Below are 13,214 nucleotides of genomic sequence, written 5' to 3'. Positions count from 1 at the left end.
CAGTAGAATTAATGTATTGTCGAAGGCTTTCATGGCCAGAATCATAGGGTTGTTGTGTGTTTTCCGGGCTGTATGTGGGAGTTGAAGTCCAAAACACCTGGAGGGCCGAAGTTTGCCTATGCGTGGTCTAGATGCCGGCTGTTGTCATGAAAGGGAGGTGGGAGTTGTAGTCCAGCACGATCCGGAAGGCCGCAAGTGGCCTGTTAAAGGGAGTAGCTCATCTTGAAGGGTTTCATCTCGAGAGCACCCACGGAGGGGCAAGAAGCCAGGCGACGATGGCCTGGAGCCACTAATGCCTTTGCTTGCCAACAGCCTTTGGTGGAGGCGTGACACCTCCCAGCGGCTGCTGAACTTCTTAACAGCACTGACACCCATGATCCAATAGACTTCCACAACTTGGCAGCCGGAGAAGATCTTCACGGCTCACCTGCAGCATCTGCCAAGAAGGAGTTATTTCAGCTGGAGATGGAGCGGCTGTTCTGTAGTAGACCGATGAGTTGCAGGAGAAAGGGAGAGGGACACAAAAAGACAAAAGATGGAAATCGTTCTATATAAAAGACGAACTATGTGATGCAGCAGTTAAAAAGGCCAATGGGATTTTGGCCTGGATAAATTGGAGTCTCAGGAGCCCCCGCTGGCACAGCGTGTTAAAGCGCTGAGCTACAGAACTTGCGGACTCAAAGGTCGCAGGTTCGAATCTGGGGAGTGGAGTGGCCACCCGCTGTTAGCCCCAGCTTCCGCCAACTTAGCAGTTTGAAAACATGTAAGTGTGAGTAGATCAATAGGTACAGCTCCGGCAGGAAGGTAACGGTGCTCCAGCCACATGATCTTGGAGGTGTCTATGGACAACGCCAGTTCTTTGGCTTAGAAATGGAGATGAGCACCAACCCCCAGAGTCAGACACAACTGGACTTAATGTCAGGGGAAAACCTTTACCTTTACCTTTAAATTGGAGTCTAGTGCCTAGATCCAGGGAAGTCTGGCACTTTTATGGCCCAGTTCTTTTTAGGAGCCAACCCAGGATTTTATCAAGCATGTTTGTTTTATATAACCTTATTTGTTTTATGATTTGCTTTATTGTTGATTTATTGTTTTATTGTTGTGTTTTATATTGTCTGTTTTGCCTGGGCTTGGCCCCATGTAAGCCACGCCAAGTCCCCTCGGGGAGATGGGGCGGGGTATAAAAATAAAATTATTATTATTATTATTATTATTATTATTATTATTATTATTATTATTATTATTATTATGTCATGCTCCACCTCTATTCTGTACCTGGAATCACTGTGTTCAATTTTGGGCACCGCAATTGAGATGACAACAAGTTGGAAAGTGTCCAGAGGAGGGCTACTCAAAAGATCAAGGGTCTGAAGAACAAGCCCTATGAGGAGCGGCTTAAAGAGCTGTGCATGTTTAGCCTGAAGAAGAGAAGGCTGAGAGGAGACATGATAGCCATGTACAAATACGTGAAGGGAAGTCATAGGGAGGAGGGAGCAAGCTTGTTTTCTGCTGCCCTGCAGACTAGGACGCGGAACAATGGCTTCAAACTACAGGGAAGGAGATTCCACCTGAACATCAGGAAGAGCTTCCTGACTATAAGAGCTGTTCAGCAGTGGAACTCTCTGCTCCGGAGTGTGGTGGAGGCTCCTTCTTTGGAGGCTTTGAAGCAGAGGCTGGATGGCCAGAGGAGAAAGATGGCAGAGAAAGAGGTGGGCCAGAGAATGAATGAGAAGATTAGTGTAAGCAGTAGTTGTGGGAGAACAAGGAGAAAGAGGATAAGAGAGAGAAAGATTGAGCTGCGGGGGAGAGAGAGGATAAAAGGAAGCGACAAGGAGGTGGGAGGAAAGGAATGGAGCACCAAGGCATTTGCTGGATGCTTTTTGCTCAAAGGATGCCATCATGCATGTGTGTTTCAGACCATGAAGGGCCTTCGAAGGTAGCTTCAGGCATTTGGGGTTGGGGACGTTCATAGGTGGGAAGGAAAAGCCCCAAAGGCATCAAATGGTGATTAGCTGGCCCTGATGGTTTCTTGTCTGGAATTCCCTAGGTTTTTTTTTCTACTGTCCTGATTTTAGAGTTTAAACAGAACAACACTCAAAAACAGGGAAATTCCAGAAAAGAATTTTGCACCTTGACAATATTTTGCACCTTGACCCAGATCCTTGGGATTTTAAGATTTTATCTTTGTATGTGACTTTTTATGACTGTTTTTATCGTTGTTTGATGTTTTCTTGCTGATTGATCTGTTTTATTGTTTGTGTTTGCTTTTATATTGTTTTTCCAGGCTTGGCCCCATGTAAGCCGCCCCAAGTCCCTTCGGGGAGATGGGGCGGGGTATAAGAATAAAGTTGTTGTTATTATTATTATTATTATTATTATTATTATTATTATTATTATTATTATAAGAAACAATCAGGGCCAGCTAATCACCTCCCAACAAAGGATTCCCCCAGGTAGGAAGCAGCTAAGCTTTGAAGCTGCAAAGCTATTCAATGCTAATCATTGTGGCCAATTGCAACATTCACACTTGCCTCCAACAGACAAGGGTTCTTTCTCCCACCCCGGACACTATTCCACAGATATATAAGCCCCACTTGCCTGGTTTCCAACAGACCTCACAACCTCTGAGGATGCCTGCCATAGATGTGGGTGAAACGTCAGGAGAGAATGCTTCTGGAACATGGCCATACAGCCCAGAAAACTCACAGCAACCCAGTGATTCCAGTCATGAAAACCTTCAAGAACATACTGAGATCTTATTTGCACACATGATTGATGTAGAAAGTGTGAAGGTCGCTCTCAAATCTCTCTTTTTCAATTGCTGGGGGATATTGTTGCATATTAATCTTTCTTTCTTAGCCATTGAAATTGGATTTTTAGGGTGTTCTAGTGGGATTTTTTTTTTGCGTGTGTTGTTAATCTCTTATGTTCCAGACTGAATTTTTTTGCAGAGGGATGGAGGAGGTAATTTGATTTTTTTTACATGGCCTTTAACCTCTTATTTTAAAAGGCTGAATTTTCTTCGGTCGTGCTGAGATGACTACATCTCATGTGTGTTTAAAAACAACCGCACGCCTCTGATTTTATTTTTTAAAATGGGGTTTGTGGACACCTTGAATGTGCCAAAGCTTCAGGGGAAATCTTTCCTCCTTCTTCCATATGTTTTTTCCCTCCCCTCCCTCCTTCCCTCCCCAAATGGGCAAGCAGGGTCTTTGTTCTGTTTACAGGCTAAATAAAACCCTAAAATCTTCTTTTCCTTGATCTGCGCTCTTGAGCAAGGGATCTTTTATCAACTGAGTGGGAGGAAGGGCAAGCTTCATCGGCAGCGGCATCAGTAATGCTGGAAACGTGGCCGAGGATGCCAAGATTGGGCATGTGTTTTGGGCCATTTAATTGCATCCGGAGAGCTGTCCAAAAGGCCTGCTCTTAAAGAGCTTTGGTCCAGCTCTTGAAGCTCAAGGCATTTTCATGGACAGCTCCGTGGATCTTTAGTTTTCTGGGAAGATGCAAAAAAGGATGCTGGGCATGCCGAGGACCCGGCTGGGTGCTTTTGCCCCCCTCCATCCTCCTGTCTGGAGACTGAGCTAAAACCCTGGAAGCCCTTGGGCATAACTCTGCCCTTGACAGACCTGCCACTTAGGATTAACCAAGAGTTGCAACATCTGTTCCTAGCACGCTGTGTTCGGAAAGCTTGCCAGAGCAGAGCAGGCCGGCCGAGGCAGCGGCACCCGGCAACCTTGGCCAGCAGTTGTGCCGAGACTGAAGGGCATCGTCCGTCTCCCTCGAAAAAGCACGGAAGAATCGCAGAGCGTGGCATCCTGTCCCCAGCCAAGCGTGCCCACGGTTATTCCGACGACAGGTCCGGATCTTTGCTCGGGATTCTGCAAGGACACATGGCTCTACGGCCCAGCGACAGGATCCCGTTCCATCGCCGCAAAGAATAATATTTCCTTTGAAAAGGAGCCGGGAAGAGAATGTCCTATCTCAAGTCGACTGGCAGGGAACTGGAACGCTTCGACGGACTCTCTCTCATTTATTGGTAAGAGGGGATGGTGATGGGTTCAGATTTGGAACTGAAAGGTGATGGTTTGGGGATATTTGCCATTGAAAGAGATGGGGTGGAAAAGCGTTCTCTAAAAGCATGTGCAGAAACAGCATTTATGTGTGAGAGGTTTACATTGGTGACATGGTGTATTCTTCAGAAGGTGTTTACTATGGGTTGTTGTGTTTTTCGGGCTGTATGGCCATGTTCCAGAAGTATTCTCTCTTATATCTATATATATAAAAGTGTAATGAAATTTCGGCCTAGGACAAAACAACAAAACTACACATCCCAGAAACACTAAACTTGGCAGCACAACCCCTCATCCATGCCTCTACGTTCATACAACAAAAAGAAAAGAAAAATAAAGTCCTAATTAGAGGGAGAGGAATAATTGTTTTTATCCAATTGCTGATACAGAAGAGTCTCACTTATCCAACACTCACTTATCCAACGTTCTGGATTATCCAACGCATTTTTGTAGTCAATGTTTTCAATATATCGTGATATTTTGGTGCTAAATTCGTAAATACAGTAATTACTACATAGCATTACTGCGTATTGAACTACTTTTTCTATCAAATTTGTTGTTAAACATGATGTTTTGGTGCTTAATTTGTAAAATCATAACCTAATTTGATGTTTAATAGGGTTTTCCTTAATGCCACCTTATTATCCAACATATTTGCTTATCCAACGTTCTGCCGGCCCGTTTATGTTGGATAAGTGAGACTCTACTGTAGTTAGAAGGCTAAGTTCCGTCCACTTGGTCTCCTAGCAACCCTTTCAGCCCAGTAGACACTCAGGGAGGAAGCAGCCAGGCTTTAAAGCTGCAAGGCCATTACATGCTAATAATTTTGCCTAATTGCAGCATTCATATTTCCCTCCAACAGACAAAAAAAATCAGAAATATTGTATATTTACAAGCTTTAGGAAATAATATCCCCTGGTGGCGCAGTGTGTTAAAGCACTGAACTATTGAACTTCTGGACTGAAAGGTCACAGGTTTGAATTGGGGGAGCGGAGAGAGCCCCCACTGTTAGCCCCAGCTTCTGCCAACCCTAAAGTTCAAAAACATGCAAATGAGAGTAGATGAATAGGTACTGCTCCGGCGGGAAGGTAATGGCGCTCCATGCAGTCATCCCACGTGACCTTGGAGGAGTCTACGGACAACGCCAGCTCTTCGGCTTAGAAATTGAGATGAGCACCAACCCCCAGAGTCAGATATGACTGGACTTAATGACAGGGAAAAACCTTTACCCTTTACCTTAACTACCACCAATTCCTCAATACTTTATTTCCCATAACACCAGACTTGGCCACAGCAACGCGTGGCCGGGCACAGCTAGTTATATATAATATAATATAATATAATATAATATAATATAATATAATATAATATAATATAATATAATATAATGTATAGGCAGTCCCCAAGGTACAAACAAAATAGATTCTAATATGCTGCCTAAGGCTTTCATAGCTGGAATCATTGGGTTGCTGTGAATTTTCCGGGCTGTATGGCCATGTTCCAGAAGCATTCTCTCCTGATGTTTCACCCACATGAAGAAGGCTGTGAATTATCAAGAATATTTTTTGCTAAATTATTGATTATCTGAAAACAGCACTAAGGACTGAGCTAATATCAGTATTGAGCAGGCATTATATGATTGAAGTGTTGTCGAAAGATTTCATGGCTGGAATTACTGGGTTGCTGTGAGTTTTCTGGGCTGTATGGCCATGTTCCAGAAGTATTCTCTACTGACGTTTCGCCCACATCTATGGCAGGAATCCTCAGAGGTTGTGAGGTATATGGGAAAGCTAAGAAAGGAAGGTTTATATATCTGTGTTTACTATGTTAGGAGTTCTTAGTACTGTCTTAAAATTAGAGAAGGCAATGGATACTGTAATAAACTCATATTGGTGAAGATCTGAACTTGTTCCAGGGTTGTGTTTCCACAATGGTGAGACAATGCCCCTTGGTTGCTGCAGAGGCAGGGCAAATGCTCAAGCGAGAATCCTAGCGTTGTCGAAGGCTTTCATGGCTGGAATCACTGGGTTGCTGTGAGTTTTCTTTGCTGTATAATAATAATAATAATAATAATAATAATAATAATAATAATAATAATAATTTATTCTTATGAATAATACTTTATTCTTATGAAACTGCCACGTTAGTCCTGCAGTTTCCTGCAAATCCTAGAAAAGTAGGAGTTGGTTTAGAGCTTCTCACTCAAACATCTCTATATTGCTATTATTATTGTACTACATTGCATTATTGTGGTTGTAATGTGTTTATTTTATGTTTGATTGCGTTGTCTATACATGTATTTTATTTGCTTACTGTTTGTCTTTTGGGCTTGGCCCTGTGTTAGCCACTCCGAGTCCCCGTGGGGAGATGGAGGTGGGATAGAAAAATAAATTATTATTATTATTATTATATCTTCATTTCTATCCCGCTCTTCTCACCCCGCAGGCGACTCAGAGCAGCGTACAACATACATTTAGGCAAAAAATCAATGCCTCATTATACAAAGAAAATAAATCATAACATAAAATCAATAGAAACAATCAACATATAAATACACTTTCAAACCATTAAGATATTAAAACATAAAACAGAATCTAGATACACCCTACTAGTCCCCCCTCCCATCATGATCTTAAGGTCTTCTTCTTCTTCTTCTTCTTCTTCTTCTTCTTCTTCTTCTTCTTCTTCTTCTTCTTCTTCTTCTTCCTCTTCCTCTTATTATTATTATTATTATCATCTCCCCTCTGGACCTTTTTTGCCATGATTATTTTTAGAAGACCTCTAAGCTGCCTCCTTCTGAAATTCTTCTAGTGCCAATTTTGGATTCATAAACTCAGTCATAAGTTCTTGGCCCATGCTGCCGTGAATGGCATGCAGGCATAATATGGCACTTGAGCATCCACATTGCACTGAACCCATAACTCCTGGTGGGTTGGATCACTAAGGATCTCTCAGGGCAAGGAATCTATTTAGAGGGCTGCCTGAGTTTTTAAAACTCCAGAGAATCGTGTCTAATAAACAGTGGGAAAGAGGATTCGTATCTGGAGTAAAATGACTGAATCTGTTTGGGAGGAAATGCAGGTTTAAGACAGCTAGTTGCCTGAGAAAATGAGAACCTACAGTGATCATATACCTGGTAGTCTATGGTTCAAGTGTGGAACACATCTGACAATCATGTGCCGGCAACTTTAGGCATTGTGCTGTGTCTGTCTATATGTTGTATGTCTAATGGCATTGAACGCAGGGGTGACTGAAGCTATAAGCCGGGCAAGCAACTGCGGGTGGCGCAAAATCCGCTAGGGGCCAGCCCTGATTGAATGTTTGCCATGTATAAAAAGGTAAAGGTTTCCCCTGACGTTAAGTCCAGTTGTGTCCGACTCTGGGGGTTGGTGCTCATCTCCATTTCTAAGCTGAAGAGCCGGCGTTGTCCGTACACACTTCCAAGGTCATGTGGCTGGCATGATCGCATGGAGCGCTGTTACCTTCCCGCCAGAGCAGTACCTATTGATCTACTCACATTGGCATGTTTTTGAACTGCTAGGTTGGCAGAAGCTGGAGCAAACAGCAGGCACTCATTCCGCTCCCGGGGTTTGAACCTGGGACCTTTCGGTCTGCAAGTTCAGCAGCTCAGCGCTTTAACACACTTCGCCACCGGGGCTCCATGTATATGCCATGTATATGTGCATTGTAATCCACCCTGCGTCCCCTTTCGGGGGGGAGAAAAAAGGGCGGAATATAAATACTGTAAATCAATAAATAAGAGAGGGCTGCCCCAAATAAAACAAGGCACATGGAACTGCTAAGTGATGCATGTCTGCCAGAGATGCATGTCTCCCGCTTGTCCCCTTCGGATGCCGTCTTCTCTACGGCCAAGATGGAGGAGAAGCGGATATGGCAGGCCTCCCGGGGAAGGATGCTCTGTTTGTGCTCCAACATGGCAAAACCACAAAGAATGGTCATCATGGCTAAGCAGACTCGGCCACACTATCAGTAAGTTAGGTTTTGCCCCTCTTGAGCTAATACATTTTGGGGCTAAAGTGTGCTCAATTGTTTACCAAAGAGCCCTTGACACTGCTGCACAAAATGATCTTATGATCATAGCACAAGCTAGAGCCACTCCATACCTGGCTAAATTTAAATGAAACGTGGGCATGGAAACCTACGTCTTCTTGACTCTTCCATTATATATTAGAAAACCTTTTACCCAGGCTAGATTCGAGCAACTCGACATTAAGTCTAAGCTAGGTAGACGTCAGAATATCCCCTACACGAAGAGAACCTGTGGGTGTTGTGAGGTAGATGCAGAAGTGAAGGACTCAGAACACTTTTTCTGAAAATGCCCCGATTACAGCAGGATTCGATCTTTCTATTTAGAGCCTCTGCTGGAGAACCATACTCATTTAGAGAATAAGGAGAAACTGCACATCCTTCTACAGGGTTCAGATAAAAACTCTATTTTAAAACTGACCCTTTTTATGCAAAAAGTGCTGGCCATCCACGAGAAGATGGAAGTGGACAGCTGTGATATTAATGTCAATAACAAAATCCAAATTTAAAATTTACTATGGACAAGCCACTAGTTTTACTTGCCCTTGCCCCCACTTAAACTTTACCTTAAGGGAATAATTAATTTTAATTTTAATCTTTTTGTTCTGTATTTGCACAACTACCTAGGAGTGGGTTGGTAGGCTAGAAGGCCGGGATGCTTTGTATCTATACATGGTTTTAAATGGTTTTACTGTATGTATGGGTAAGTGTGTACGTTTTGTATGTTTCACATGTTTTGATGTGGTCAAAATTGACTAATCAATAAAGAGTTGTTGTTGCTCCAACATGGGGGGCGATTAGTTCTGGTGACACAGCCGCGGGGAGCTCTCCTTCCACCCGTCCGGGCCCCTGCGTGTGAAAAAGGGCCAGCTGCGCGGCCCGATGTTCAGCTGTCCTTACACTTTTTTATTAGGATTTGGTCCAGCAAGCCAGCTTTGGAAAGGGAAGCCAACAGATGGCGGACCAGATAATGCGGCCCCCATCACTTTGATAAATATGGCCCAAGTCAGGGACTGATTAAAAGATTAATTTGTTAGAAAGTTTGGGGAAAGGATGCCCCCCCCCCCCCCCGGGCAAGGAAGAGGGAATCTTGGCCGGACCCGGCTCCATTCTTTTTGCCACCCGAGGCAACGCAGCAGCATCCCACATCTTCCAGCTACGCAATGAGGCATTTCAATGGGAGAATAACAAGAGGCAGCCAAGTTATTCCATCAGGAAATATAAAAATGTTGTTCGCATCTCTTTCCATCTTTGGTTGTAAAATACATGGAAACAAAGGATGGTGTCAAACTACTAATTTTGTTGTCGAAGGCTTTCACGGTCGGAATCACTGGGTTGCTTTTCCGGTCTGTATGGCTATGTTCCAGAAGCATTCTCCCCTGACGTTTCGCCCACATCTGTGGCAGGCATCCCCAGAGGTTGTGAAGTCTGTTGGAAACTAGGCAAGTGGGGTTTATAGATCTGTGGAATAATGTCCAGGGTGGGAGAAATAACTCTTTGTCTGTTGGAGGCAAGTGTGAATGTTGCAATTGGCCACTTAGCATTCAATGGATTTGCAGCTTCAATACCTGGCTGCTTCCTGACTGGGGGAATCCTTTGTTGGAAGGTGTTTGCTGGCCCTGACACCTGACTGGAACTCCCCTGTTTTTTGAATGTTGTTCTTTGTTTACTGTCCTGGTTTTAGAGTTTAGAGAATCCACTGTTAGCTGGATTTTGTTCATTTTCATGGTTTCCTCTTTTCTGTTGGAATTGTCCACATGCTTGTGGATTTCAGTGGCTTCTCTGTGTCGTCTGACATGGTGGTTTTTCAAGTGGTCCAGCATTTCTGGGTTCTCAAATAATATGCTGTGTCCAAGTTGGGTCATCAGGTGCCTGCTATGGGGAATTCCAGACAGGATACAATCAGGGCCAGCGAACACCTCCCAAACAAGGCATTCCCCCAGGCAGGAAACAGCCAAGGTTTGAAGCTTCAAGGTCATTCGGTTCTAATCAAGATCACCAATGGCAACATTCACACTTGCCTCAAATAGACAAGAATTCTCTCTCCCACCCTGGACATTATTCCACAGATCTATAAACCCCACTTGCCTAGTTTCCAACAGACCTCACAACCTCTGAAAATGCCTGCTATAGATGTGGGTGAAACGTCAGGAGAGAATGCTTCTAGAACATGGCCATACAGACCGGCCATGCAACGTTCTCCCACCCTGCAACGTTAGGAACGTGATGAGATCCCTTGTTCAGAGCTGTTAACTGCCCCTGGTTCCCATGTCTGGAACTCCTCTGTTTTCAGAGTATTGCTTCTTATTTACTGTTCTGATTTTTGAGCTTTTTTAATACTGGTAACCAGATTTTGTTCATTTTCATGATTTCCTCCTTTCTGTTGAAGTTGTCGGCATGCTTGTGGATTTCAATGGCTTCTCTGTGTAGTCTGACATGATAGTTGTTGGAGTTGTCGAGCATTTCTGTGTTCTCAAATAATATACTGTGTCCAGGTTGGTTCATCACTCTGAACAAAGGATGCCCCCAGGCAGGAGGAAGCCAGGAGATGAAGCTATTCAATGCTAATTAGGGTGATTAACTACAACATTCACACTGGCCTCCAACTGATAAAGAGTTCTTCTCTCACCCTGGACTTTCCACAGATATATATAAACCTTCCTTGCTGAGTTTCTCTATACCTCACAACCTCTGAGGATGCCTGCCATAGATGTGGGCAAAACGTCAGGAGATGATAGAGAACATGGCCATACAGCCCGGAAAACATACAACAACCCTTTGATCCCAGCCACGAAAGCCTTCAACAACACAATGGCGTTATTGTCTGGTTGAGGCAAGCAACTGATTGTGCCTCTCTCTCTCCCTCTCTCTTCCTCCGCTTTGCTCTCTTCTCCTCCAAGCCTTAGAGAGAGAGAAAGCGTCTAATTTTGACAGGCGCTTAAAATCTCATTTGCTTGATCCTCATCCCGCTAGAAGCTGGCACAACAAACCCTGCGGTTCCATGACAATTGTGCAAAGCTGATTTCATTGATGCTGCAAAAGGGAGAATGGTGCATGGAGGGGTTTGGGAGCAGGATGACGACAAGGGATGCTGCATTCAGTGCGCACCATCTATCCGCTATCTATCCTTTATTTTCAACCTATTCCTCAGCCTTGATATCTGAAACAAATGGCAGAATTAAGTGCTTGATTCCAGATGCAACTGCAAGTGTAAGGGAGATAATTTTAGGAGGCTTCCCAAGGCAAGAGTAATAGCATCTCGGGGTGGATCTACACTACCGAACAATGTGGTTCCAAACCTGGCAGTGTAGGCCAATGGTTCCCACAATTACTAACAGATGGTAAACTGGCTGGGATTTCTGGGAATTGAAGTCCAAAATACCCTGAGGACCAAAAGTTGGGAACCACTAGTGTAGACTCATTTAATGTTTCACATTGAGCTGCACTACGTGGATCTGCACTGACCAAATAATGCAGTCCAAACTGGAATATGGCAGTGTAGATCCAGCTTCAGACTGGTCTTTAGTACAGGTTGAGCAAACATTTATTTTTTTATTTACATCACTTTTACCCCACCCTTCTCACCCGTAGGGACTCAGGGTGGCTTACAACAGTTGGCAATTTACATTGTTCAATAAAACAATCTAAAAAATCAATAAACATTACAACAATACCACATCAGTTAAAAACTCTATTAAACTCTATTAAAACATGAATTATACCATTTTAAAATGCATATGTAACTAGATTCGTCCACTGACACCATTCACGTCCACAATCGATGGGCAAGACAGTTGCAACCTGTACTTTCTAATGTTTCAATGTCAGTAGATATGGTTTAATGTATAAAAGTATTTTTTAAATTGTGTGTAATTGTGTGTATTGGTACATTTCGTGCGTAGATTTGGGTTCTATCTCCAAAGTATCTCACGAAGTTAGATGTGATTATTATTCCAAACTCTAGAACACTTTTGGTCCCAAGCATTTTGGACAAGGGATACTCAACGTGTACTGAAAATTATGGATTCATAACCTAAAGTTACAGATTTATATCAGAACTCCCAACAGAAAATACTGGAAGGGTTTGATGGGCATTGGCTTTTGGAGTTGTAGTTCACCTACATCCAGAGAGCACTGTGTACTCCAAACAATGATGGATCTGGACCAAACTTGGCACGGATACTCAATGTGCCCAAATTTGAACACTGGTGGAGTTTGGGGAAAATAGACTTTGACATTTGGGAGTTGTAGTTGCTGGGATTTATAGTTCGCCTACAATCAAAGAGCCCCTTGAACCTCACCAAGGATAGAATTCGGACAACCTGCTTCACCTAATAAGTGTATAACCAATAACAATCCTAGAGGCCCAGGAGCTTGGCGGAGGGGGGAGAATGGCAGAGATTTAGAAAGGCAGGGAGACGGATAATCCTATTAACCCTTAATACCTCTGACTTGCAGACGGAGAAAAAAACAAAGGGTTTAAGAGCTAGGATTCCCATCTACCCCTAGTCTTTAATACTGCAGCCCTGCAAGCAGATCCTTATTTTCCTGAATGGCAGGGATTTATTCAGAGAAGAGCTGTTCGTCTCTACGTTTTGTCGAAAGCTTTCATGGCCAGAATCACTAGGTCACTGTGGGTTTTCCGGGCTGTATGGGTATGTTTCAGAAGCATTCTTTCCTGACGTTTTGCCCATGTCTATAGCAGGCATCCTCAGAGGTTGTGAGGTCTGTTGGAAACTAGACAGGTGGGGTTTATATACCTGTGGAATAATGTCCAGGGTGGGAGAAAGAGCTCTTGTCTGCTTGAGGCAAGTGTGAATGTTGCAATTGGCAATCTTGATTAGCATTCGCCAATTTTGTGGAATCACAAGAAGTCCAGGAATGTGTCCCCCATGAATACGGGTGACACACTGTACTGAGCATTCAAAACATAGGGTAAATGCAGAGCACTTCAAGGTAAAGACTAAGGCTGAATTGATCCTGCTTTTGTGCTTAAGTTGTTTATATTGTCTAATGTTCCTTGTCCTGATGTAAACTGTTTGTATGGTTTTGACATTGAATGGCTGCCACATTGTTGGAAACTGCCCTGAGTTC

At 43.6% G+C, this 13,214-nt stretch overlaps 1 protein-coding gene across 1 annotated transcript in view; it reads left to right on the top strand.

The window, feature by feature from the left end:
* The first annotated feature begins 3,267 nt into the window (after positions 1-3,267).
* LOC103279848 (syntaxin-binding protein 4) overlaps positions 3,268-13,214 on the top strand; it is a 76,992-nt gene continuing 67,045 nt past the window's right edge. Inside the window, exon 1 of the mRNA XM_062964232.1 lies at positions 3,268-4,039. Coding sequence (XP_062820302.1) covers positions 3,975-4,039 — 65 coding nt within the window. The 5' untranslated portion in view covers positions 3,268-3,974. The remainder of the gene's footprint in view (positions 4,040-13,214) is intronic.

Source organism: Anolis carolinensis, unplaced genomic scaffold (assembly GCF_035594765.1).
Source record: "Anolis carolinensis isolate JA03-04 unplaced genomic scaffold, rAnoCar3.1.pri scaffold_13, whole genome shotgun sequence".
Taxonomy (NCBI): Eukaryota; Metazoa; Chordata; class Lepidosauria; order Squamata; family Dactyloidae; genus Anolis; species Anolis carolinensis.
Note: the sequence above shows the minus strand (reverse complement) of the source record. Positions and strands in the feature narration are given on the sequence as shown.